Source organism: Nakaseomyces bracarensis, assembly GCF_045282275.1.
Source record: "Nakaseomyces bracarensis strain CBM3 chromosome Unknown Scaff13_0, whole genome shotgun sequence".
Taxonomy (NCBI): Eukaryota; Fungi; Ascomycota; class Saccharomycetes; order Saccharomycetales; family Saccharomycetaceae; genus Nakaseomyces; species Nakaseomyces bracarensis.
In genome coordinates, this window is record NW_027263959.1 from 1,440,728 (window position 1) to 1,466,977 (window position 26,250).

The 26,250-nt window shown below is 34.7% G+C and overlaps 8 protein-coding genes across 8 annotated transcripts; 5 read left to right on the forward strand and 3 right to left on the reverse strand.

Moving 5' to 3' along the window:
- Positions 1-1,206: 1,206 nt before the first annotated feature.
- HSL1 (protein kinase HSL1) lies at positions 1,207-5,676 on the forward strand (the record flags this gene model as incomplete). Its single annotated transcript, XM_071054838.1, has 1 exon — positions 1,207-5,676. One exon carries the CDS (start codon positions 1,207-1,209, stop codon positions 5,674-5,676), a length of 4,470 nt encoding a protein of 1,489 aa, XP_070909531.1.
- Positions 5,677-5,804: 128 nt separating this feature from the next.
- YPF1 (aspartic endopeptidase) lies at positions 5,805-7,505 on the reverse strand (the record flags this gene model as incomplete). The annotated part of the gene is made up of 1 exon (XM_071054839.1): positions 5,805-7,505. The coding sequence occupies one exon, from the start codon at positions 7,503-7,505 to the stop codon at positions 5,805-5,807; it is 1,701 nt and encodes a 566-aa protein (XP_070909532.1).
- Positions 7,506-8,444: 939 nt separating this feature from the next.
- EMP24 (Emp24p) lies at positions 8,445-9,041 on the reverse strand (the record flags this gene model as incomplete). The annotated part of the gene is made up of 1 exon (XM_071054840.1): positions 8,445-9,041. The coding sequence occupies one exon, from the start codon at positions 9,039-9,041 to the stop codon at positions 8,445-8,447; it is 597 nt and encodes a 198-aa protein (XP_070909533.1).
- An 862-nt stretch (positions 9,042-9,903) lies between these two features.
- On the forward strand, positions 9,904-12,390 carry SEC10 (exocyst subunit SEC10; the record flags this gene model as incomplete). Its single annotated transcript, XM_071054841.1, has 1 exon — positions 9,904-12,390. The coding sequence occupies one exon, from the start codon at positions 9,904-9,906 to the stop codon at positions 12,388-12,390; it is 2,487 nt and encodes an 828-aa protein (XP_070909534.1).
- Positions 12,391-12,632: 242 nt separating this feature from the next.
- PUS5 (pseudouridine synthase PUS5) lies at positions 12,633-13,346 on the forward strand (the record flags this gene model as incomplete). Its single annotated transcript, XM_071054842.1, has 1 exon — positions 12,633-13,346. The coding sequence occupies one exon, from the start codon at positions 12,633-12,635 to the stop codon at positions 13,344-13,346; it is 714 nt and encodes a 237-aa protein (XP_070909535.1).
- Positions 13,347-13,679: 333 nt separating this feature from the next.
- On the forward strand, positions 13,680-15,077 carry MAS1 (mitochondrial processing peptidase; the record flags this gene model as incomplete). The annotated part of the gene is made up of 1 exon (XM_071054843.1): positions 13,680-15,077. One exon carries the CDS (start codon positions 13,680-13,682, stop codon positions 15,075-15,077), a length of 1,398 nt encoding a protein of 465 aa, XP_070909536.1.
- Positions 15,078-16,448: 1,371 nt separating this feature from the next.
- Positions 16,449-22,259, forward strand: NET1 (Net1p; the record flags this gene model as incomplete). Its single annotated transcript, XM_071054844.1, has 1 exon — positions 16,449-22,259. One exon carries the CDS (start codon positions 16,449-16,451, stop codon positions 22,257-22,259), a length of 5,811 nt encoding a protein of 1,936 aa, XP_070909537.1.
- Positions 22,260-22,397: 138 nt separating this feature from the next.
- Positions 22,398-26,066, reverse strand: SMC3 (cohesin subunit SMC3; the record flags this gene model as incomplete). The annotated part of the gene is made up of 1 exon (XM_071054845.1): positions 22,398-26,066. One exon carries the CDS (start codon positions 26,064-26,066, stop codon positions 22,398-22,400), a length of 3,669 nt encoding a protein of 1,222 aa, XP_070909538.1.
- Between the last annotated feature and the right edge of the window lie 184 nt (positions 26,067-26,250).

A 26,250-nucleotide genomic window follows, 5' to 3' on the forward strand; every position in this document is an offset into this window, starting at 1 on the left:
ACTGATACCTTTTCCCCCATTGTTCCTTTACTCTAATGTGTGAAGGGGTGTCTGACACTCTCACATGTCTTAATAAAAACCATCGTTAAAAGTCTATAATTCGAATAAAATGGCTCATTATCTTAAAATGACACCCTTTTTTTTTTTTTTTTTTTTGCTTCTTTTAGTAGTTAAATTGACATCTTAATCTATAGTTAAATGAGTTCTCTCTACCTTCATCCCTCTCATAATAGCTTAATACTCTTGTATTACTAATCAGAAATTCCAATTATGAAGACGAGGATAAAAAGTTAAAACTGATTTACTCTCATTACCCAAATTCTCTCTGCATGATTACCTGTGTTCTCTACGACTTGCCTATTCTCCTGCATTTCTTAATCTCTTTCACTGCCCCCCTCCTTCCACGACCAACAAAAAAAGGACTGAATACACCAACACACACACACACACACACACAGACATATAAAAAAACAACAGACAAAGGGGAAGGTGTATTTACCCGGATACATTCATGTGACCATTGTTCGTACTACTGTATTTGATGTCACATGGGTAAATCGTGTCCAACGGTAACTTTTCGCGTTAGTCGTTCCAGACCCGTATCGTCACCACACAACTGACTATGGCTAAGAGCCGGGTAAACGTTAGTGGTGTTCCTTTTTTTTTTTTTTTCTTTTGTCATTTTAAATTTTTTTTTCGCGTTTCGTGTCTATATGGTAAGAGGACACATTGCTAAAAACCAGTGGTAGCAAAGAATATAATATGATTGATAGTCTATTAGCGTGATATATATATATATATATGTAAATTATGTCTATTATAGAAAGATTTATTTTTTTCTACTTATCCTATGTAATCGAATCTAAAATTTAAAAGAGGTCTTTATCCCAAAAAATAAAATATAAAAGTCATTTAAGTTAATATTTTTTCAATAATCTTTCAGAAGTCATATCAATAAAAAACGCCATCATAATATCACAAGAAAACCCATATTATATTTTGCTAATTTCAACGAATTTTCTTTGATTTTTTTTTCATTTTATTGCTTTTAAATTTAATTAATTACACCAACTATTATTCACTCATTTTCTAAAAACACTTTTTTTTTTATTTTTGATCAAATATTTATCTTTGTGAGATTAAACTATTAAAAAAAAAAAATTAATACAAGCCAACATAATTAACAAATTCCTAAAGACTATTTAGATGTCAGTGCTTATTCCAAATCAACAGATGCGCGCATCTTCTGTAGCGAAGAAAGCCGCGTGGAATGCTATGAACAAAACGAGTATGACTGGTAGTAACGGTAACGTCAAGTACGTGCGGAAACCAGAACCACCTGTACATGAAAATACCAACGCGAACCATCTTGACCGAGTTATTCAGTCTGTGAATGATGCTACCAAGAGGTTGTCACAGGCTGACTCGACGCTGAGTAACAATACTAAATCGTCAAAGAGGAAGTCGAGAGACACTGTTGGGCCCTGGAAGCTCGGGAAGACCTTGGGTAAGGGGTCTTCAGGTAGAGTTAGACTAGCTAAGAATGTCGAGACTGGACAACTTGCAGCCATAAAGATCGTGCCCAAAAAGAACTATCTTCGGAAAAATAATAAGAATGATAAGAATAACGCTAATGCCAATGATATTAAGAATACTCATACAAAGGGGAGCTCTTTGAATCCATACGGTATCGAACGTGAGATTGTTATAATGAAACTTATATCGCATCCCAACGTTATGGGTCTACTGGAAGTCTGGGAGAATAAATCCGAGTTGTACTTAGTCTTGGAGTACGTAGATGGCGGTGAACTATTTGATTATTTAGTTGCAAGGGGCAAACTCTCTGAACCAGAAGCAGTACACTATTTTAAACAGATAATTCAAGGTGTCGCCTATTGTCATTCTTTTAACATCTCTCATAGAGATTTGAAGCCAGAAAACTTACTCCTGGACAAGAAAAATAAGATAATAAAAATTGCAGATTTCGGTATGGCTGCACTAGAACTACCCAATAAACTGTTAGAGACATCCTGTGGATCACCACACTATGCATCACCTGAGATTGTTATGGGAAAACCCTATCACGGCGGTCCTAGTGATGTGTGGTCCTGTGGTATCATCCTATTTGCATTACTTACGGGTCATTTGCCATTCAACGATGATAATATCAAAAAGTTGCTTCTAAAGGTGCAGACTGGCAGGTACCAGCTGCCTCATTATCTAACCTCAGATGCTAAAGATCTTATATCGAAAATATTGGTTTTGAACCCCGAGAAAAGATTAACTATAAATGGAATTTTGAGTCATCCCCTCATTATGAAATATAATAACCCTCCAAAACATATTCGCAAGCTCAATCTCCTTGGACGTGGAAAATCAAACTCCGATTTGCACTTGCTTGAGAATGCCACACCTCCAATTATTAATTTAACGACAGAAAATGACATTGATGAATCGATACTAAAAAGTTTACAGATATTATGGCATGGTACATCAAAAGAATACTTGATAACTAGGCTACTTCAGAAGCAAGACACTGAAGAAAAGTTGTTCTATTCTCTGTTATACCAATACAAGATGAAACACTCAAAGCCAATTTCTCACGATAAATTACAAGAAAAGATCGACGATATTGTGTTGGAAAATGTAAATGATTCTACAACTTCTTTCTCTCAACAAGAACAATCCAGTGACGATCAGGCTAATACAGGAAGTCGTGACGATACAGCTTTTACGTTAGAGGAGCCAGAATTTACAATCAATAATTCTAAGGCAACTATTGAGCCTCCAGCACCTAAGTTGGAACAAAAATCCCAATTTAGTTTGCACTCACTCAAGAGCAAGGATGGTATTCCAAGTTCCGATTTACCACCATTACCTCCAACAATTCCAGCATTCACTGCTTCATCATCAAAAATGTTTACAAGGAGTAGATCTAATGTTTCGATACGATCGAGGAAATCAGGAATTAATTCTAGCGATTCAAAACGTTCATTGGTATATTCATATTCGAACTTATCGGCAATGTCTAGGTCATCTAGTAAAAAACTTACTCAAGAACAGCAGACAGGTACACTTCCTATGTCACCAAGTGTTAAAACTTTACATTCTATTGTCTCGTCAAAATCTATTCATAAATCGATATCTAAGAAATCTTTGAAACATGCTCAACGGAGAACTTTACATAACTCTGAATCGAAAAGATCATTGTATTCACAAACATCAATTTCGAAACGTTCATTGAATCTGAATGACTATCTCATGAATGATGCGTATGATAATAATAACGCTCCCCCACTACCTAAACTAGATTCAGATGACGAATTTGGTTTACTCTGTGATCAAATTCTAAATAATAATGCCTTGGACAATATTCTTGAGGTAGAGGAAGAGGAGGAAGCTGCTAACCAGAAGGATTTAGAGAAAGAACAATCTAATGAAACCCTGAAGCAAAATATATCTATTACACGTGAAAGTTATATAACACCGAAAAAAGAACAGCAAACATTCTCGAATTTAACATCAACTGATCAAAATCGCTATAGCATGTTCAAGAAAGAAGAAGATGCTAGTGGAATGAGTATTATTCAATCACAAAATGTCATAATACAACCTACTTTTAATTTTGTAAATGATGAAAATGATAATAAAGTCGAGTTTAAGGAAAATAAGGGAAACTCCCGTGACAAAATTGGAAGTCCTTTGAAAGATATTACAAACAGAATTGACAGGTCAGTGGTTGTCGATAAAACTAACAAAAAAGTTAATAAAGACGCAATAAGGACACTTTCATCTCCTATTGAAACAAGAAATAACGAGCCTTCCCTGGATCCAAGAAGAAATGTTTCCCAACCACTTCAAAGGAATGCATTTGAAGCTTTATTGAAGAAATCAAACTCAAAATCTCATCTAAGCAATCTTGTAAACACTCCTCGTGAAAAGAAATCAAAAGAACAAATGAGAGAAAATAGTGTTTCCCGGAAGATACCTATCTCCAATATGCACAAAACCGTTACTAACAGTTCGAGTGTGCTGGACGAAACCCAGACTAGCGCCTTGGCCCAGTCTAGTACGATATACCAGGAACCTCTTCTCTCAATGCCTTCTACGTTGTTGAATTCCTCAATGACATTTAAAAATCTTGTAGATTTACTGACCGATGATGATTCAGATAGCATGCTGCAGTCCAAGAGTAAGAGAAATGCTGATCCAATAAGAAAGCAATCAACAAAAATTACGCTTTCTGCTGGCGCAGACCTTCTAAAAGGTTTACAGACGAATGGAATGAGAAGTAATGTTACTTCTATGATGAGTGATGGTTTTGAAATGACATCGGATTTATCTGAGGTTATGGAAATGCCAACCAATACTCAAACTGCTCAAGTTGCATACTACAATAACTACAAAGAGCAAAGTTTGGATAAAAATATTTTTGAAATACCAGTTAATCATGCTATTGATCTTGTTAACGGGAACAATAAAGCACAATCTGAAGTTAATATATTTGAAGATGCCCCATCTGATTCCACTTCACTTCAAACATCTTCATCTGAAGCTGATTCTCAAACTAGGATCCAAAGAAAGGCCGTTTCAATCGAAACATTAAATGCGTCTAATATTGTGACCCCAACCACTGATGTCCGTGTTAGTATGTATGGCAACGCAAATAATAATACAAACCTTCCTAGGGAATCAACCGCTGAATTGATATCCAGATTCAAATTGACACCGGAAAAGAATAATGGCCAAGTTCAAAAAAGGTTTTCTACCGCAACCCAAAATGGCCATGGTCGCGAATCAATTGCGCTATCTCAAAGTATAATATCTATGTTCAAGGATATAGACGAGGATGGTAAACCTGTTACTAAGGATTTCTTTGATAGAATTGATGAATCTGAAATACCGGACGATCAGAAGCATCGCGTAACAATGCTCTTTGATGAAGAAAATAATGCCCAAACTCAAACAGTGGATGGTTTGGGAATTAGTGGACCTAAGACTGAAGAGATATTTAATGATTCACCAATCAAAGTCAGAGTTCAAAAAGCTTCAACTGTTTTTGAAGTGAATCCATTAAAAGAAGCAGAAGAAGAAGACGAAATTGATGATTCAACTGATGAAGAAGATCTACAAGAAGAAATAGTAGACAATAAAGATAGATTATCGGTAGTGAAAAATGAGATGCCAAAGGCCAAAAAGAAAGAGCCTGAGGCTAAATTAACACCGCCAGTAAAAATTACATCAGAGAAAAATGTGAATACAAAGACTGTAAAGCAGGAGACAACGCAACCGAAATCAAATTGGTTCTCTAAGATATTCTCTGGTCTTATGTCAGGTTCACACGGAGGATCTAAACTATCTAGAAGCCATGTTACCAAACTATCTTTTGAGGATACGCATCTATTAACAATTAAAGAATTTGGATCAAACGGGATAGATTATCAACTGAAAACATTAGATAAAAAAGGACTAAGGGAAAGAGTTGAATATGATTGCCGGTTCATAAAAGGTAACTTTAAATTTAGGATCAAAATAATCCATGTCGATGCCGATAGAGGTACTATGATAACAGTTAAGAAAAAAGGAAGTGGAAATTCGCCTTCTTCTATTGCACTATTCAATAAATTCAATGACGATATTAATAATCTCATCAGAAATGCTGAAGCTAAGGCATGATCAGTTTCTGTAACCCCTCAAAGGATATATGTATTTATTAAATATTTTAACATTATAGATTATAATAATAATAAGGGAATTCTCATATAGATGTTACAGAATGTCGTGTTCATAGAAAATATTGGCAATTATTCTGAGGATTCTTCACCTGAGTCCTCGTCCGTATCCTCAGCATCATCAGATGATAGTTCATAGTCATCCGAGATATCATCTGCGTCATCTTGAGAGACTTCTGAATCTAATAAATCAGAATAAGTTACATGCACTCTTTTATCATCTTCTGACGTTTCTAATTGCTCGTCATCAATTTCAATAACATCATATTGTAAACTCCATAGTTCCTTTAGATCACCCTTAATATAGGCAACTAACATTACAGAAAGAAGCAAAGATGGAACAATATATAACAGGGCTGGCTGTGCGACGTTGAAGGCGTTAAGTCCCACCATACACGTTATCATCGCAACAATATAAGCAAATAATGAAGTGATGAAATAAGTACCAATATAACGCCAATTTAATAGATGGAATTCACGATCTAGGTTATTTAAGTGCCATTTCCAAATGTCAAACTTATAACACATAGCAATAAACATACCAGGGATAATCATATCACCAAGGCCAAGAAATGAGAACTCAAATTTTCTTGTAGAAACATTGTAACTAACAGGTAAAGAGAGCTTAAATGGTAATTCCAAGCGAGTTGCAACAGTAACCATAACATCACTGTAGAAAACGAAGTATATGTCATAAAAGAATAAAACTAAGAATATGAAGAATCCAGATTTCAAATTCTTTAAGTTCAATTGAGAAATGGTCCAAATTGATAGATTAATACTAACAATATTGGTTAGAATCCAATTTCTTGGAAACAAGTAGTATAACACGGACACCAATGTAGATACCACGAAACCAAACACAATAGAGTCTGACATATATATATTTAGCATCTGCTTGTCGGCCTTGATATCATTTGGGGTTCTCAATTCTCTTCTGTAGAGGTGAGTTTCCCAAGAGGTTTCCTTAATTTTGGCAATTCTGTCTTTATGTTGTATTTGACCTTTGATGTGGTCTCTGTAACCCAAGTTAGCAATAAAACCTACCTGGTTAATGTCCTTATTATCATCAGACAGAGTTATACGGTATCTTGGAATAATTTTCAATGGATTGATAGAGAAGATATAACAGAAGTTTCTAACCACACTTTGCAACAAATAACTTATAACAAAACAGCCAGCAAAAACATGGGAAAAGGTTGACTGATAGTTTAGTATTTTCTCAATTATCGATAGCCATTTTAGTTTTAGTCTAGTAATAAAGAAATATAGCATCAAAAGAACCGTACCACAAGACAATGGTAATAATACAGCGTGCTTTACATCGACTTTATTATAGTTGGCCAGTCTCTGCCCATCTTTCTTTTTCTTGGCATCCTTCTCATTTTTACGAATAATAATGCTTTCAGAATCTAAATCAAAATCAGCAGGGTCGAACAATGGGTCATATTTTGTTGGAGGTAATGCTGTATGAGGAATCGATTTGATAGAGGTGAAGGAACCCAATATTATTACAACCATCGCCACAGATAGCATCCATACAGAGACATAGATTGTCGGGTATTGAGAAATCAACTTTGTAAGAGAATAAGTAGTCTTATCAGTCCATCTGTCAAACACCCTGGTAATGTCAGATTGCTTAGAAGCAATCACACCGTTAACTTTATTGAAAACTTCATCCAATTCATCATTAACAGTTAAGTTCACACTTGTTCTCGGGTTTAAGAGATAGGATAGAGCCTTATCAAAGGCATCCTTAAATGGAGAAGTCATTATTGCTCTTGATTCTGGTCAGCGTTATAGTTCAAAAATAATCGTGATTATAACTTTTATTACCGAAATAAAGAATATACGTACTTTTTCCCTTAATATTATATTATATGTTTATATTTAATTTTTCTTAAGAATTTAATGAATTTTTTTTCTTATTTTAATTTTCCAGTTATTTTTCTTTTTTAAGGTTTAGTCAGTTATTACTCAACAGAAAATTTAATAAAACAGATATATGAGAAGAGAGGGCTTCTTAATGAAATAAGCCACTCGATTGGAATCTAACAACTTGTACAAACCAACAGCAATCCAATAATGCTACTCTCAATCACATCTTAGTTCAATGCTCTTTCTGTAAGAAAATGAACTCCGATTAATTTGCATACCACCCCTTTTTTTGCTTCTTTCATTTGGCACGAGAGGATGTAATAGAAGTTAGATGTTTGTGGGCTATAACAATTCTATGGAAAAGGCTTGAACGTACTTTATATTCTTCATGTTAATTACCGAAGATAAGTAGTCCTATAGTCAGAAAGCAGCATTATATATATATATATATATTTTATTAGCAACTAGTAAAGATATAAGTATTTCAGGTATACATCATTATTAATATGCCATTTTAGTATAGTGGTTAGTACACATCGTTGTGGCCGATGAAACCCTGGTTCGATTCTAGGAAATGGCAGCTTTAATTTTTTTAGCGTTTCTTTTTTCTTATATAAAAAAAGAAAGAAAGCACATTTTTAACTATCAGCTAGTAGCAATTAGTATTTCAGACTTACTTTTCATATGCATTCTGTTTCATTTATCTCTACTTTGTTTACAGTAGCTAAAATACTATTTATATTATTGAGGTCAAAGTTGATAAAAAAAATAAAAAAAGTAGAAGATGTTAGGTAAAGTTAAATTATATCGTATACAAAAATTTACTTTATGTGATTAGACAAAAGAGGTGACTTCAAAGAATCTCTTTAGGTAGTATATCTGGAACAAGGAGTTAGCAACAACGACACCCAATTGGAAAACAGACCACCACTTGACACGATCGTTAGTGGACTCAGCTGTGTTTCTGTGGGTTCTCTCTCTGATAACGATGTAGCTTTGTTCGTCCTTAACCTCGTTGGTTAGCTTGCCCAGTTTTCTGACAGCACTGTCCAGAGTGTTGGAGTGTGGATCATCAATATCGACGTAGACAACACCATGCATGTTGAAAGTGACATCCTTGGTCTTGATGTTAGAGTTCTCATTCGAGAAACAGTACTCATATCTGCCAGCATCTGGTGCGGTGAAGACAATCTCACCGTGTGAAACATCTCTCAGGGACTTCACAAGCTGGTTGCCCTTATTGAACATCTGGAAGTCACCAGTCAATTGGTGACTAGACTCTGGATCTCTGTCACCAAATTGGAAAGTAATAGACAACTCATCACCTTCCCCTAGCTTCTCTGTAAAACACCTACGGCCATGTGGAGGCAATAATACATTATGACCTTGCACAAGGGCAACAACCATCATAAATAGAACAGCAATCTTCATTTTTGTGTTGGTATTTATATATATATACTTTTTTCTCTGATTACTTTACCCCTTCTTTTCTTCTCTGTCTCTTGATAGTATAATCAATCTGTGTACTCAATTCTCAGAAATCAGAAACTATAATAAATATTACATTGAATATAGGGTCTGTATAATTAAAAATAACCAACGCGAGTACCATGGCCATATTATTGTTTCGCCAATTTCCTCGCTATTGCTCCGTTGAATAGACCCCACCAAAAAAATCTCGTATTTTAACGTGTTCCGTACAATGTTATATTTTCACGTTTCATGTGACCGGTGTTTAGTACATAACGATATTGATCTTGTGGTTCTATAGTATGAATTATAACCTCTGTACCTGTATTAATGTTTGAGTACATATCTAGTTCAACTGAGAGATATCGTATCCACAACATATGATATTGAAGGCCATTGACAGCTCTAGAAGTATTCCTCTGATTAAACGCAGTACATGCATTGTTTTCTTTTATAATATATATATATATATATATATATATATCTAGCTATTTTCTTTGAGTATCATTTTTACTATTTGTAAGTATAATTGAGTTTTGTTCTGTTAAATATTACTGAGTGGAAGTTTGTTGGAGGAATGTTAGTTTGACACAATAATATAATTTTAGTATCACATGACTATAACATATAACGATTAATAGTGGAATGGTTAATCGTCGTTTTTTTTTCTATTATCACTTCTTGACGATTTGTGATATATAATAACAGGGGAGCCTTCGCAGGTAGACTAGTATAACATGGGATTTAATCATAAGGATTTATATATATAAAAATACTGAGGGGTGGTTATATATAACGTAACAAAAAATAACAAGAAAATAATATGAATTCTCTATATGAATTGGATCCGAAATGGAAGAAACTGATATTGGATACGAATAATTTCCTTGGGGGTTTAACTGTTGATGAGTTTGTACAGGAGCTGAGTAAAGATAAGGATGATGTTGTGTCGTCTTCTTGGAATAAGAAGCTGGACCCTAAACCGTACATTAGAACGTTTGAGTCGACGTTAAAGGAGTTAACAAACTTGCAAGGTCAGATGAATAATGAAAAGATGGCAGTTGCCGAGTCTGTTGCCACGAAGGAGCTCCAGTACTCGCATAATATTCTTAATTTATCCTCAGACCTGACGCAGCTGATTGACAACTACAACCACCTGGATAACAAATTGACCTCGATCAACCAACTAATATCGCCCTTAAGTGAAAAGCTACAGAACTCTATTAAGAAGAAGAAGAACTACATTAAATCTATTGAACTTATAATTCAGTATAATTATTTCTGGAAAGAAGGGAAATCACAATACCTTGATAATTTAAAAAATTCGAAGAAGCTGATAAACAGACTCAATGCTGCCATATTGATGAAGAATTTACTAATACTGTCAAAAAAAGTGGAGACAAACTCCATTGAGTCAACGAAAAAGACTACAGAGATCATTGAGAAGTATTCAGAAGATATGGAGAACCAAATGCTAACGGAATTTAATAACGCTTATAAGGATAACAACTTTAACCAATTGAACGAGATTGCTTTGATTTTAAACCATTACAACGGTGGTATAAATGTGATCCAAAGTTTTATCAACCAGCACAACTTTTTTATAGATTCAGGGGAGGTTATTGAGTCCAACTCTATGGATACACCGTTCTTAAATGATGAAACTAAGAACAGCTTAATGGACCCTAACTATCATGGTGTCATATATTCACAGGGTCTAGTAAATATGATTGATGAAATCGAAGAAGTTGTAAAAAACGAATCTAAGATCGTGAAAAGGGTGTTCGAGGATAGTGCAGCCTATGTCATTCAGTTGTTTATTCAGCGTGTATTTGCCCAAAAAATTGAGCCCAAGTTTGAGTTCTTCCTAAATACAGCTCTATCCGTTTCTCATTTAGCATATGTGAGAACTCTCCATGCTCTTTACACTATGCTTGGGAAATTTGTAAAGGATCTATCCGAATATTTTGAGCTCTTAGAAGTTGAGAATGAAGCGAGCTTACAATCTACCTTAGAACAGTGCTATTCAGATTTCTTCTCAAGGTATATCTATGATAGATCGAAATACTTTGATATCGAAAAGAGAAGTTTGGAGATAATATTGATAGAAATGACCTCAACTTTCAATACTACATACGAGAAAGAAATCAGACAGAAACAACTGACAAACAAATACAAATCTATTTCAAATGACATTCCTGAAGCAAGAATCAACGAGTTATCGAGTACTAATAACTCAAATAGTAAGCTCTCCCAGTTTAACACTTTTATTAAATCAAGGTTAGATAGAGATCGTTTACCGGTGGCTCGTTCTAATTCAACCAAAGAAACCGAGGGTTCACATAATGGTGGCAACAGAGAGGATGGTACTCTTCCCCTTGATGATGGTTTTAATTTAGAAACGGTTGACTCAATGATTAAATGTATTGTCGAATCTATCGCTCGTGTCATGGAACTAGTACCCAACAAGGCAACTTCATGCTTGTCTGAAATACTGGAATTGGCCTCTATGGGGATTATAGGTTCTTATGTTAAGAATTCACTAGAAGTTGCTTATGCTACAATTACAAGAATAGATATTACCAAGACTGAAATTATTGACTTAACGGCATTGCGATATGTTTCTATCAGCACTGAAATCTTAAGTCTCTTATCTACTCTGATCAAAGCTGTATGCTTACCATTACTAAGTAATTATCCTGATGTGAAAAAGAAAGTTATCATGGCAACCAACTCTCAGGTTAAAAACTGTGAAACCATGATAAATATTATTATAGAGGAAATCTTCCAAGTATTTTCGACTAAGTTCTCACATTCTCTTTCGAAGCAAAAGAAAAAAGATTTCCTACCAAAATCATTGGATATGTTAGACCAAGATACCCAACCTGCTATTGAAATTGTAAACCTGCTAAATAATACTCACTCACAAGTAAGTGATTATTTAAAATCACAAAACTTGGTTACCTTTTTAACTTCAGTAGGTGATGATCTTTATCGCCTGTTAATCGATCATTACGGTAAATTTCAAGTTAATTCTGCTGGTGGTATCATTGTCACTAAAGACATCATTGGTTTTCAGACTGCCATTGATGACTGGGGCATCCAAACTTTATCCGATAAATTTGCTTCTTTGAGAGAACTAGCTAACTTGTTTACCATACAACCAGATTTATTGGATTCTCTAACTAAAGAAGGACACCTGGCACATGTCAACAGAAGCATTATTCAAACATACATTGCTAACAGAGAAGATTTCAACCATGATACCTTTATGAGTAACATGAAATTTAGTTTAAAACAGTATACATAATGAACTATATACCGATGAAGGCACTTAATTGATCTTTTAAATCTCAACTCCCCTCCTCCTTCATTTTTTACTATTAAAATATTCATTAATTTAATATCTTGATTTTTTAAAGTGAACTTTAATTTCAAAGTTTTGTAAGTTCAACATAGTTGTAGATTTCCAGATGAAGATGTTAGAAAGAATGAATTGCATAATAATCCAATGAGTACAGACCAAACATTTAAAGGTGCAGTACTAGGAAAATGATTAACAGACATGTATCTGTATTGTATGAGAATATACATTATCTAATTATTCACAAACCTCCTGGGTTTTTATCTCAACCAGGAATTAGTAGCGATCTCAGACCTATAGTATTGGATGATTTGATAAAACATTACAAACCCATTAAAGATACAGAACAATGGAGAAGTGTTCATCGATTAGATTCATGTGTTACCGGTGGCATGCTTGTGGCTAAGACGAAAAACGCTGCTACAATGTTTAGTAGAAACCTAAAACTAGGAGGCAACAAAGGTTTCGGATTAATACGACGCTATGTTGCACTGACTGATAATGCTCCATCAGTAAGGATACCAAGCACTGGAATCCTCAAGTCAGATGGTATGATAACACAATATAGACAAGTCAAGAATAATTGTTTCATAATCGACCTTGTAACCGGTAAGAAACACCAGATTAGAAAACATTTATCGAGTTTATTGCATAGTCCCATTTTATATGACCAAAAATATGGAAGCAGAGCCACATTAGGCCGAGATCATATTGCTTTACATTCTGCATATATAGAGACCAAAGTCGGTCGCACTGTCAAAGGTCACATAATACCCATTCAGCCACAGGATCAGGCCATATGGGAAACAATTACAACCATTGATGGAAGATTTCTACCTGATATTGAAAATGAACTTGTTAGAAAGCCTACTTTAGTAAATATAACCAATACAGTTGTGTAATACAGGCTATAACATCAGGTTATGTAAATACCACGTGATCTCGTTTTAAAGTATATATTTTAGTAATCCTGTCCCGGTTCTAGAAACTTTCTATATCTGAAGAGCAATTCTTAGTCAGAAATCGTATCAAAGTTAGAGATGGGTGTCACAGTATATGTATATCGGTTATAAATATATATAAAGAAGTGATATTGAGTCTGTGCCGTCTCAACTCGGTTAACGAAATAATATTTCTTTTACTTTTATTTGATTCAAATTTCCTTCTCAATAAAAGACGTCATAATACATATTAATTTTAGTGAAATCGGTCTAATTACATTAATAGAAATATAGATGTTGCGTCAGATAATAAAAAATATAAAACCTACAAGGTATTTCAGCCAAAGTAGGCTTCGCTTAAATGCTTTGCCACAAACAAGAACCTCAATACTACCTAATGGATTAACTGTAGCTAGTGAGTATATTCCTAATAAATCCACTGCTACTGTGGGTATTTTCGTCGATGCTGGGTCTAGGGCTGAAAATCATAAGAACAATGGTACTGCACATTTTTTGGAGCATCTTGCTTTCAAAGGTACGCAAAATAGGACACAAACTGGTATTGAACTTGAAATCGAAAATATTGGATCACATTTAAACGCATATACTTCAAGAGAAAATACTGTTTACTATGCTAAGTCTCTGGAAGGTGATGTACCTCGTGCAGTTGATATACTGAGTGATATCCTAACGAGATCTGTCCTTGACCCTAAAGCCATCGAAAGAGAAAGAGATGTTATTATAAGAGAAAGCGAAGAAGTTGATAAAATGTATGATGAAGTAGTATTTGACCATCTTCATGAAATAGCATACAAAGAACAACCACTGGGAAGGACGATATTGGGGCCTATTAAGAATATAAAGTCTATCACTAGGAAAGACTTAAAGGAATATATCACCAAAAACTATAAAGGAGACAGGATGGTTTTAGCTGGTGCAGGTGCAGTGGATCACGACAAACTTGTGGAATATGCTCAACAATATCTTGGTCACATCCCTAAATCAGATGCTCCGATGCCACTAGGCTCTCCACGTGGGCCCCTACCGGTTTTCTACAGAGGACAACGTTTAATTCCCGAAAATACCTTACCTACTACACACATTGCCCTTGCTTTAGAGGGTGTATCATGGTCTGCTCCAGACTATTTCATTGCATTGGCTACACAGGCTATAGTGGGTAATTGGGATAGAGCTGTTGGTACAGGAACCAATGCCCCTTCGCCATTAGCAGTCGCAGTGAACAAGGGAAATAACACACTTGCTAATTCATACATGTCTTTCTCGACATCTTATGCTGATACTGGTCTATGGGGTATGTACATTGTAACTGACTCTCAGGAACATAATATAAAGACATTTATTGATGAGGTTCTTAAGGAATGGCGCAGAATTAAATCTGGGAATATCACGGATGATGAAGTAAACCGAGCAAAGGCCCAACTGAAAGCGGCACTTCTTCTCTCTCTAGATGATACCACCGCTATTGTGGAAGATATGGGTAGACAAATTGTTACAACAGGCAAGAGACTTTCGCCAGAAGAAGTTTTCGAAAAAGTTGATAACATTACAAAAGATGATATTATCATGTGGGCAAATTACAGATTGAAAGATAAACCAGTATCAATTGTTGCTCTTGGAAATACCTCTACAGTTCCATCAATTGATTACATTGAACAGAAGTTAAATGTTTAATAAAAATCGGAAGAGAAAATAAAATAAGTCCTGTAATTAAAAACATACTTATTCATTTAGCACTTTTAAAGCTATCATAATATATAATAACAACATGCTAAAGAATCGTAAAATAGAATTGATAAGTAAAAGATATTATTTATCTATTGAAGATATATTCCAATAATCATTTTGAAAAAAAAAAATCACTAAATATACTGGTTTGAAAAAATATTATCGATATGTAAATAATCAAGATACCAAAAGTGAATATAAACGAGTCATGAGAAAACAATGGGCGTGTGGCGTAGTTGGTAGCGCGCTCCCTTAGCATGGGAGAGGTCTTCGGTTCGATTCCGGACTCGTCCAATTTTTTATACATATTTTTATCCGTCGTACCTTTCTTTATCTTTGAAATTGATAAAAAATGCTGTTTTTCAGCTTCATAAATTCCTACACAAATATGGGTTGATTAAGTAATAAACAATACATGTGCCCATACTATTACATTAGAATTACGGAAGTAAAGTTACATATTCCTTACCATAAGAAACATAAAAATAAATGTGTTCTTGGAATCATAAGTAATAAATTAACTTAAACATATGGTTGTAAAAGAAAAAAAAGGTATTAGATATTAATAAAATATAGTTATGATCATAATTTTATTGAGTATATATCTCTTTGTACTATTGTTGATGTCAGGATCATAATTTATCGTTTATTACTACCTCATCGCTTTTCAATTTTTTTCATTTGTTTTTTTCCTTTCCACATTGAGTCGATAATTTAAAAAAATAAAAAAAATTAATATAAAATTTAATACAAGTGAAAAAAAAAAATTCTTGATTTGCAGTGATTCTTTTACTTAGGCACTGGTATTGCAAGTCAAGTTTAGTTTAAACGTACAAATCTTTTTACAAGCAGCTAGAAAGAACCATTCCAAAGGGTTAAAGCACATAATTGTATCCCCCCAATAAAGGTAAAAGGCTGTTTTTTACTCAAGAACAAAATATTTTAAGCCTTTCGATATTTATACTTTGATCTAGAGTTAAATTACCCTTTATCCATATATTTTTCTAACTCTTAACTATAGGACTAGGAACTGAATTATAGAGATCATTAGAAGATAGAAACTATATTTTCTCACAATACATATAGTATAGAAAAGCTTTTAAAATTGTAAAGAATTAAACGCTTTGAGATAAAGGATCTTTTTCATATCTAAAATATTATCCATTAGAATCTGTTTGTCGAGATAAGAAAGAAATTCTTGAGCCTTTTTAATTGTACTAGAAATTGATAAACAGAAGAAAAGGACATAATTAACTTTAAGAGGGAAGGTTTTAAAGACTAAGGTTAAATTAGAATATTAAATAAAATAATTGGACCATGTACAAATTGCAAATAGTCCTTGTGCCTCCCAGTGCACAGATCTCCAATGTATCTATGAATTATGCCAACGGTATAGCCAACAATTCTATAGCAGATCAATCGCAATTGTTTTCCACTAAAGTGAACGGGACTATGAATGCTTCGCAGCAGATGGAAAACTCTTTCTATCCTGGACTAACTAGAAATAACAGCGTTTTAGGATTTCCAAACCATTATACTCAATCTAAACTGAAAAAATTTCTACATTTTACAAAATCATCCAACACTCTACTAGAACTGTCAAATGAGATAATTGAGAAATGTGAAAAAATGTATCCATCATTAGAAGATGAAATAGACATCGTAAGTCTACAGGATAGTAATTGCTGTGACCTGGACCCAGAATTTGTGGTAAAAGACGTTTTTAATGTTGATAATACAGTCAGAGTCATTCTAAATGAGGAGATAAATATCACGGAAAGCGCACCCGTATCTTCATATAGATCAATCAAGAGAAGAAAGTTAAATAACTCTGATCCGAATCAGAAGTATGACACTCTGAATATTCCGCAACAACAACCTTCGTTTTCAGGATCAATTACTGTTGCCAAGAAAAGACAACCATCGACTTCTATCGTTAAACCTCAGGTTAATGCAAGAATCTCAACACCTTTGGCAAGGCAACTATATCCTCCATCTAGTGCATTTGAACCTCAAAACTCTGATGACGAAGATGTCGCTGATAGATCTTTCTTACCTCCTCCTAGTCAACCTAAATCTCCTCCTATTAGAATAAGCTCTGGTATTGATTACAATGATAAAAGGATAAAATCTGGACTGATAGAAGAAGATACAGTTTCCAGGTCAGCTACTGTTGATCCAGATAAAACAAGACAACAAAGACTCCTTTCAGTTACTCCGCTAGTTTCAACAATGACACCTAATAGAGTGACACTTACTGGTCAAAGAGTTATTTCTGAGCAGTTGGGAAATGAGTCTGTCTTAACATTTTCTAATAATAGCCTGAAGGAACCTCAACAACCTTCTAGAATTATTTCAGGTATGCTTCAAATCCCAGAACCAAAAATTGCAGAAATGGAAAAAGAATTACTAGAAGGTCCTTCAAGTCCATCTAACATTCTACCGCCAAAACCTGACAAAATACCAATGAAAAAACCTTACATAGAAAAAGAGCAGTATTACTCTGACGATAGCACCAGTTCCAGTAATACTGCACCAGACAATATAAACAGAAATCAATTACAGCGTCAGACATCTATAGCCGATAATAATGGTTCTCCACTAAGAAGTAATCAATTAAAGGATGATGTACATCTTGCTGAATTACCTGCTCTATCAAAAACTTCCGAACATGATAGAAGGCGTGGGAGATCACAGAGAGGTATATCTAACATTAGTAATATTCCTAAAAGTGAGGAATTTACTATTGCAGAAAACAAACGTTCTTCCGCTTCTGACGAGCAAATGAGTTCAACGAATCTTGAAAATGGCAAACCCTCCCGCGTAGAGGTACCAATGAACAACGAGAGTTCATCAGATGAAGAGTCCTCAACTAGTGATGATGAAAGCACAACAGATTATGTACATTCAGATGATGCTAGCAGGGAAGAATCCAGTTCTGAAGAGGAAGATGCTGCAAACTCCACGGTGCGTCATGTTCCTCGCAAACATCTAACTAGAAGCAAAAAAATAACAAAAAAAATATTTCAGAGGGATGAACTTCTAAAAGTAATGGAAGGTGATAAAAATAGCGTTCCAGAATCGATCAAAAATGATCTTCTGAAATTGTACCCAGATTTTCCTCCCAAGAAACTGAGAAAAGTAGTTCATGCAGCTTCGACTCTTCACCCTAAACACAATTCCTTGCCCAAAATAATTTATGAAAATGAAACCAACTCTGAAAGATTTAATGTTGAGCACTCAGATTATTCCTCAGATTATTCCTCAGATTCATTATCTGAAATTTTTAGTGAAGATGACATAGAACCTATAAGAGAACCTGAATCTCCACCCCCAAGACCGCCTAGAAATACAAGAAGTAAAGGCCTTGATCCAGAGCTACATCCATTAAAAGAAACTGTAGTTGAATTAAAGCCAGCTAAGGAAGAAGCAACGCATGACTCTGATAATGGAATTAAACCACAAACAAAGAAGCCTGAAAAACTATCTTCTCAAAGCTCTGAATCCTCAAAAAAATTGCATAGTCAAAGCGATCCTACCGAATCAACTGAAGAAACCATCGAGATTCCTACAAAAAACGTAACTGAATCTAAAGATAATGTTGGCAAAACATTGAAAATTAACGATAACATCTACTCCAAAAATAATAAACTAGAAAACTTTTTAAAACATGCATCGGAAAATGTAACTACAAATTCAAAAAGAGCGATAGATGAAAAACCTGCGCAAATACCAGATAAAATATTACGAACTGTACAAACTTTAACCGCTGCTATGAATTTAACCGGAGCTAAAGATAATAAACTTAATACTGCTAAAAATGTAACAGGACCAACTCCTGCAGAAATTGCAAAATCTTTAGCAGATTTTAAAGAACTAATGAACAGAATTAACAAAGAAAAACAAAGAAATGGAGATGATAAAATAAAGAACTTTAATTTGAAAGATACAGAGAAACTAGTGGCTCAACAAATAATAGGAGCTGGTAGTAAGACCGATGGTCCTATAGATGAAATAAACAAGGGCGCTCCTGATACATCCTATAGTTCAGCAAATGTTGACGATAAAAATCCAGCCGATATATTAAAAGAAAAAATAGACAATATAATTAGAATGGGAAGAGATAACATTCAACAAAAATCAGTTGCTAAAGCATATAATGGGCTACATCCAAAATTAGATAAACAGGTAAAATCAAATATTTTAACAGAAAAACCCACACCAATAAGCGAGGTTATAGCAAAAGTTTTACCACCTAAAAGTACTAAAGCTGAACTCAATTCATCAATTGCTAGGAAGGATAAGTTAAAACAAGAATCCACTATAGATGAACTAGAAAAATTCAAAGATACAGATAATGTTAGTACTCCTATTGTGGACACCGTAAAAATAAAGAATACTGGTTCTAAAACCGTGAAAGCTCCTGGAATTCCTAAAGTGGCGCCTCAAAAAATGGTGAAAGAAAATAAGAAATATGAAGTTCCTAGTTCAACAATTAGTGATCTAGCGCTTAATTCGAAACCAGATGCTAATACTTCCAAGGCCGCAACCTCGGAGCAACTTGCAAAATTTAATATGAGTGCTGACATACTAAAAAATGCTGGAAACATAAGAACTGAAATCATTTCGAAAGAATTTATAAAACATATAGTTGCAAAGTCTAATACTCCAGTTAATATTCATAACAAACCATCGGGGTTTAACTCGAGCCTGATGAGAGAACAATTACAGCAGCCTATTGGTAATGTTAGAATTCCATCTACAGGAAATGAAAGCCAGAACTTCAAACCGCAAGAAATAATTGACCATCTGGATTATAATAGATTAAGCTTTAACCAACAGCCCAGATCAGTTCAAAAGAATAATACTAGACAACCAATACTCGTTCCAAAGGACGACAGAGAGATATCGAGCTCAGTTCAAAAGAAGAATAATGAGCAGTCCAGACCTGTCCAAAAGAAGGATGAACAGTTGAAGTCTGTTCAACAGAAGGACGAACAATTGAAATCACTGCAACAGAAGGAGGATAAACAGTTGAAGTCTGATCAACAGAAGGACGAACAATTGAAATCAGTGCAACAGAAGGAGGATAAACAGTCGAGACCTGTTCAGACGAACGACAGCGATAGAGAACAAGCAAGACCTGTCGAAAAGAAGGAGGATAAACAGTCGAGACCTGTCCAACAGAATGAAAACAAGCAGCTAAAGTCCATTCAAACGAATGACAGAGAACTACCTAGAACTGTCCAAAAGAAGGAGGATAAACAGTCGAGACCTGTCCAACAGAATGATAACGATCAGTCAAGACCTGTTCAGACGAACGACAGCGATAGAGAACAAGCAAGACCTGTCGAAAAGAAGGAGGATAAACAGTCGAGACCTGTCCAACAGAATGAAAACAAGCAGCTAAAGTCCATTCAAACGAATGACAGAGAACTACCTAGAACTGTCCAAAAGAAGGAGGATAAACAGTCGAGACCTGTCCAACAGAATGATAACGATCAGTCAAGACCTGTTCAGACGAACGACAGCGATAGAGAACAAGCAAGACCTGTCGAAAAGAAGGAGGATAAACAGTCGAGACCTGTCCAACAGAATGAAAACAAGCAGCTAAAGTCCATTCAAACGAATGACAGAGAACTACCTAGAACTGTCCAAAAGAAGGAGGATAAACAGTCGAGACCTGTCCAACAGAATGATAACGATCAGTCAAGACCTGTTCAGACGAACGACAGCGATAGAGAACAAGCAAGACCTGTCGAAAAGAAGGAGGATAAACAGTCGAGACCTGTCCAACAGAATGAAAACAAGCAGCTAAAGTCCATTCAAACGAATGACAGAGAACTACCTAGAACTGTCCAAAAGAAGGAGGATAAACAGTCGAGACCTGTCCAACAGAATGATAACAAGCAGCCAAGACCCGTCCAAATGGGCGACATAGAGATTTCAAGGTCAATTCTAAAGAAGGATGAAGAGCAACTGAGGTCGATTAAAAAGAACGACAGAAAACCATTAAGCCCTCTACAACAGAAAGTTGGCAAACTGTCAAGACCCGTTCAAACCAACAACAAAGAGCAGTCGATATCAGTTCAACAGAAGGAACTCAAAAGTAGTGAAAATAGACTGAGATCGGATAGAGAGGTGAAAAAGAATAATGTCATAAGCAATTCTGGAAACACATTTAAAATCAATGACAAGGGACCTGCTTTTGAATTAAAACCATTACCTGCTTTCAACCGTCAAACCTCCTCTAATGCTCAAGATACCACATCAGAGGAGAGCTCTAGTGAAGGTTCGTCAGTATCATCTTCTGAATCTGAATCCTCTTCTTCATCATCTGATGATGATGGTAACAACGAGAACTTTAAAAAATCGAGGAGACTTGTGGTTGATATGCCTAAAGAGCCGGTGATGATTAAAAATAATCACAATGTGTCGAATGCAACAAATGTAGCTAATACTAATATCGTCCAAACCTCACCTAAGAAAGACAATGCTGTAGCTCCAAAGAGTGATAATCCACCTGTCAAAGCCCAAGGAATTCTGAAAGGCCTACCTCAAAAAGTGAGACCTTCCCTAAGTTCTTTATCTGACCTGGTTTCTAGAGGTATTCCCGATGTAAGAGATACCACGTTAGGAAGAAAATTTGTTGAAACAAATCCTCACAACACAAGTAAAAGTAGTTTGAGGAATAATTTGCACAACACACATATTACTGACAAGATAGAAAGAATCACTGAACAACGCGAAAGCATTAATAAAACCAATGTCGCAAGTAAACTAGGGAACAAAAAAACTCTTTCAACTAAAGGACAACAAAATGTATCAACATCGGACCAAACAGAGTCGAGTTCAAGCTCCGACTCTAGTTCAAGCTCAGGCACAGATTCAGAGACAAGTTCGGAATCTGATTCTGATTCTGATTCTGATACAGATTCCGATTCCGATTCTGATTCCAATTCCGATTCCGATTCTGATTCCTCATCAAATTCTGGAAGGTCGATAAAACAATCTAAAAAGAGCAGTAGTAGTTCTTTCATTAGCGCCAAGTCAGCCAACTCTGTGCTTAAAAAGAAAAAGAAGTCTACTGGTTTTGCGTCATTAATTAGAGATTCTAAAAAGAAATAGTATTATCTTTGTTATAGATTATGTACTAAGCAATCTTAAGTAATATTCATTCCCAAATAAGTTCTTATAAAGCTAGATATATACAATTATGTTTTTAAGTATAAATGGTTGGCACATTAGTAATTTTATCTGAAAACACTAAATTTCAGCCATTTTAGTTCCTCCCCTTAGGAACCTAATAGCATCTTGTTTACCAACCTCAAGAACCGAAGAATGCTTGTTTTGGTACCTGATGCGGTAAAATTTATCCGCCACATCTATCATATCCGACCTGAATGTTGTACAAATAAATTGGGCTTTCTTGGCAAGCTCTGCTATCGTTTGAGCAACTGAATTTCTATATTGTTTATCAAGAGCTGCGTCAACTTCATCGAATAAATAAAAGGGTGCAGGTTCCACCATCTGTATGGCCAATATTAAGGCTATAGCACAAACCGTCTTTTGGCCACCTGATAGTTGCTCCACCTTCAGCCTTTCATCTTGTTTAGAGTTGAAAGATACTGAGATAGAAACACCTTCATAATGTGTGAGGTGATTATCAGTTTGTGTTCCATCCATATCAATATCCCCTTTACTATCGTTACCATGATTTTCATTGTTATATATATTTAATTTAGCAGTACCTCTTGGGACAATTCTTTCAAATACCGAAGTGAAGTTAAATGAAACCTTTTCAAAGGTTTTGTCGACAGCAGTGATTTTCTGTTGTTTCAACTTAACTATCAAATCCTGTATAGAATCCTTCGAATCATCAAGCTCTTGTGCACGCTCAACTAGCTCAAGTCGTTTCTCGTGGTACTTCTTATAATTCTCAAAGGCTCTTTTATTAATATTTCTCATGCTTGCTATACGTTTATTAGTTTCATTTAGTTTAGAGAGTAGTTCTTCCCCAGAAAAGTCTTTAAACTTATCAAGTGTGTCTTCAGGTAGAAGACCAACTTCCCTAATTTTTTGTTGAATTTCTTCTTTTCTAGTAGCTAAGGTAGTCTTTCTGATCATAGTCTTTTCAACATCCTTTTGAAATTCATCCAACTTTTTTAAAAGAAGTCGCTGTTGATTGTTTGCTTTCTCAAGGAGCTTTTCCTTATTAAGTATTTCAGCATTAAGGTTTTCTAGTTCTGTCTCGATTTCATTTATTTCATTCATAAAAATTGTCCTTTGTTTATCCAAAGATTGGAATTCATTCTCATAAATGGATTGGTTTTTAATCAGCTCCTCAACAATAATATCAGAGGATTCAAATATTTTGCTTTTAACATCATTATATTGAGGAATCAGTCTAGAATTCAATTCTGCCTCCAAAGTATCTATTTCGGTAGTTAATTCATCCAAAGTTTCCATAGTAATATCTATATTACTTTGTGTCTTCTTTATATTTTTTCCTAAAACACTTAATTCATCTTTCTCCTTTTGAGATAATTCTATATCAAAATCCTTTTGAATATCAGAAGCAAGATTAGTTAACTTTTGCTCATTTAATTTGAATGCGATGACTATAGATTCTAATTTTCTCACGATATTTTCTTTATTTTGTATTAGGAACAAATTTTCATTTTCCTTGTTTTTTAGTTTGTTTTGTTGATCATCAATATCCATTAATATATTTTCCTTTTTATTAGCAACCAGGCGAATACTGCCATTAATTTGATCGATATCGTCATCCAAAGATTGTATATCAGAGCGTACGCTCTCTAATTCCTTTTCAATGTTGCTCAAACTTTCTTTTGAAGAGGAAAGAGATGCTAGTGACTCTAGTCTAGATTTTTTGTACTGATCGAAATAACCACCTGTTAAAACACCACTTCTTTCAGCTCGATCACCGTCTAAAGTAATACAATTTAACTTGTAATTTTTTGCAAGTATTAGACCGTCTCCAAGATCTTTGACAACTAGAGTCCTACCGAACAGATGAGATATAATGGGTTCAAACATTTCATTATATTTTATTTTTCTGATAAGCGGTGTACAAGCATATTCAGAGGTGGGAGGGTATGCGATATTCTGTGAGTTGCTAGTTAATTTATTCAACGGCACAAATGTTATCCTCCCACCTTTCATCCGGTATAACTCATTCATAATTATAGTAGCTGTTTCATCAGTATCTACAACGACATTGAATAGAGAATTTCCACCAACAACTTCAGCGCAAATTTTATATTTTTCATTGACATTGATAAGTTCACCTATAGTACCAAACACTGTATTTTCCGGTAAATTTAACTTTTCGCAAATTTCACGAACATTTTTTAGACCACTTGATAGAGATCTATCCATTGTTTCTCCTAAATTCCTTTCGTTTTCTTTTACCTCAGTAACTAATGTGTCATGAATAACTTGTAGTTTTTGTTCTCTTCTCCAAAGTTCTTTCCTTTTGTCAATGTTTTGGGTATATTTACTTTTTAATTCTTGCAGCTCTACTTCAATATCTTCTCTTTCAGCATTTACATTTGGACCGCTAATTGCATCTCTAAGTTCTTCGAGTTCGCTCTCATTCTCAGTCAACTTATTATTAACTTGATCTCTTTGACTTTCTAATTCTTCTATTATTAATTTGTTGTTACCATTAGTAGAAGATAATACTTTCATTTGTGTTCTAATCCAAGCATCTCTCTCTTCCCGCGAAGAAAATTTAGCATAGTTACCTTTCTTCAAAAGTAAGTTATTCTGCCTACTCTCCAAATCAGATAATTCAAACTTAAGTTTAGTTTCTTCAGTCTTCAGCTCATTAAAACGAGGAAGGATTTTATTTTTTCTAGCCGTCTTTTCATTAATTAATTGCTCCAATAGTTGAAGATTTTTCCTATCATTCGAATGTTGTAACTCATTAACTTTTATTTGGTTACGGAAATCTGTAATTTTTAATTTAATATTTTCAATTTTGCCTAGAGCGTCATCATCTTTGGATCTTAGTTGAACTAGGTCGGTGTTTGATTTCAACTTCAATGAAGTTCGTATCCGTTTAATTTCTTCTGTTATCTGTTGTATCATTATCTCTCTTTTATCCAATTCCTGTATGTATTTCTCTGAGGAGTCTACTGTATCATTATAGTCGCCGTCTAAAGATTCGATTTGACCTATGATGTCATTCAGTTCTCTATCATGTAATGTATAACGTAAAACCTTCCTGTCACGTTCAAGTGCGATATATTTTTCTAGTTCTCTTTGTTCTCTTTCCATTTCTTCAAGTTTATCTTCAAGTTCCTGCATATCGGTAGAAATCTGAGTACGTTTTTGTTCTGTCTCTTCCATCTGTTTTAATGAAGCTTGTAATTTCAATTCAAATGACTTAGCTCCTACCACTTCTTCAAGTAACTGTAACCTTTCTTTATCATTGGCGTTTGTTAAATATATAACTCTACCTTGAGGTACAATATTATATGGATTATTCATATAGAATCCTGCACTTTCTAGCATTCTAGATAGATCATTCCTGGTGACATTTCTGTCATTGATCTGGTAATCATCTTTCTTTAAACCTACGGTTCTTCTGATTCGGATTTCATCTGTATCACCACCACTTCCACGACCACCGGGCAATAGGATTGAATGTTCAGGGTCATGAAGAACTATCTCTACAGAAGCACTCATAACTGAAGCACCAGCACCTTGATATATTAATCCTTGTCTCTCTTCACGTTTCAGGTTTGTATAATCATTGGTCAATACAAACCTTACCGCCGCAAAGAAATTAGATTTGCCTGAACCATTAGATCCTAATACAACATTGTGATGAGGGGAAAAGTTGTCTATCACCGTTTCATTTCTATAGGTTTTAAAACCTTTTATTACCACCCTTTTAATATACATATTATTGCTATGGAGGTTTCAGAAACTTTCAATTTAATGGATTATTGGGTATCTTGAAGATATAGTACTAATTCAAAAGCCAACTGGAAAAAAGCGGGGGGGAAACAATCACACGATATTAACAAATATTAATAAGAATGTGGAACTTACTTTCTTCTTTAAATTTAGTAAAGTTATCTTATTC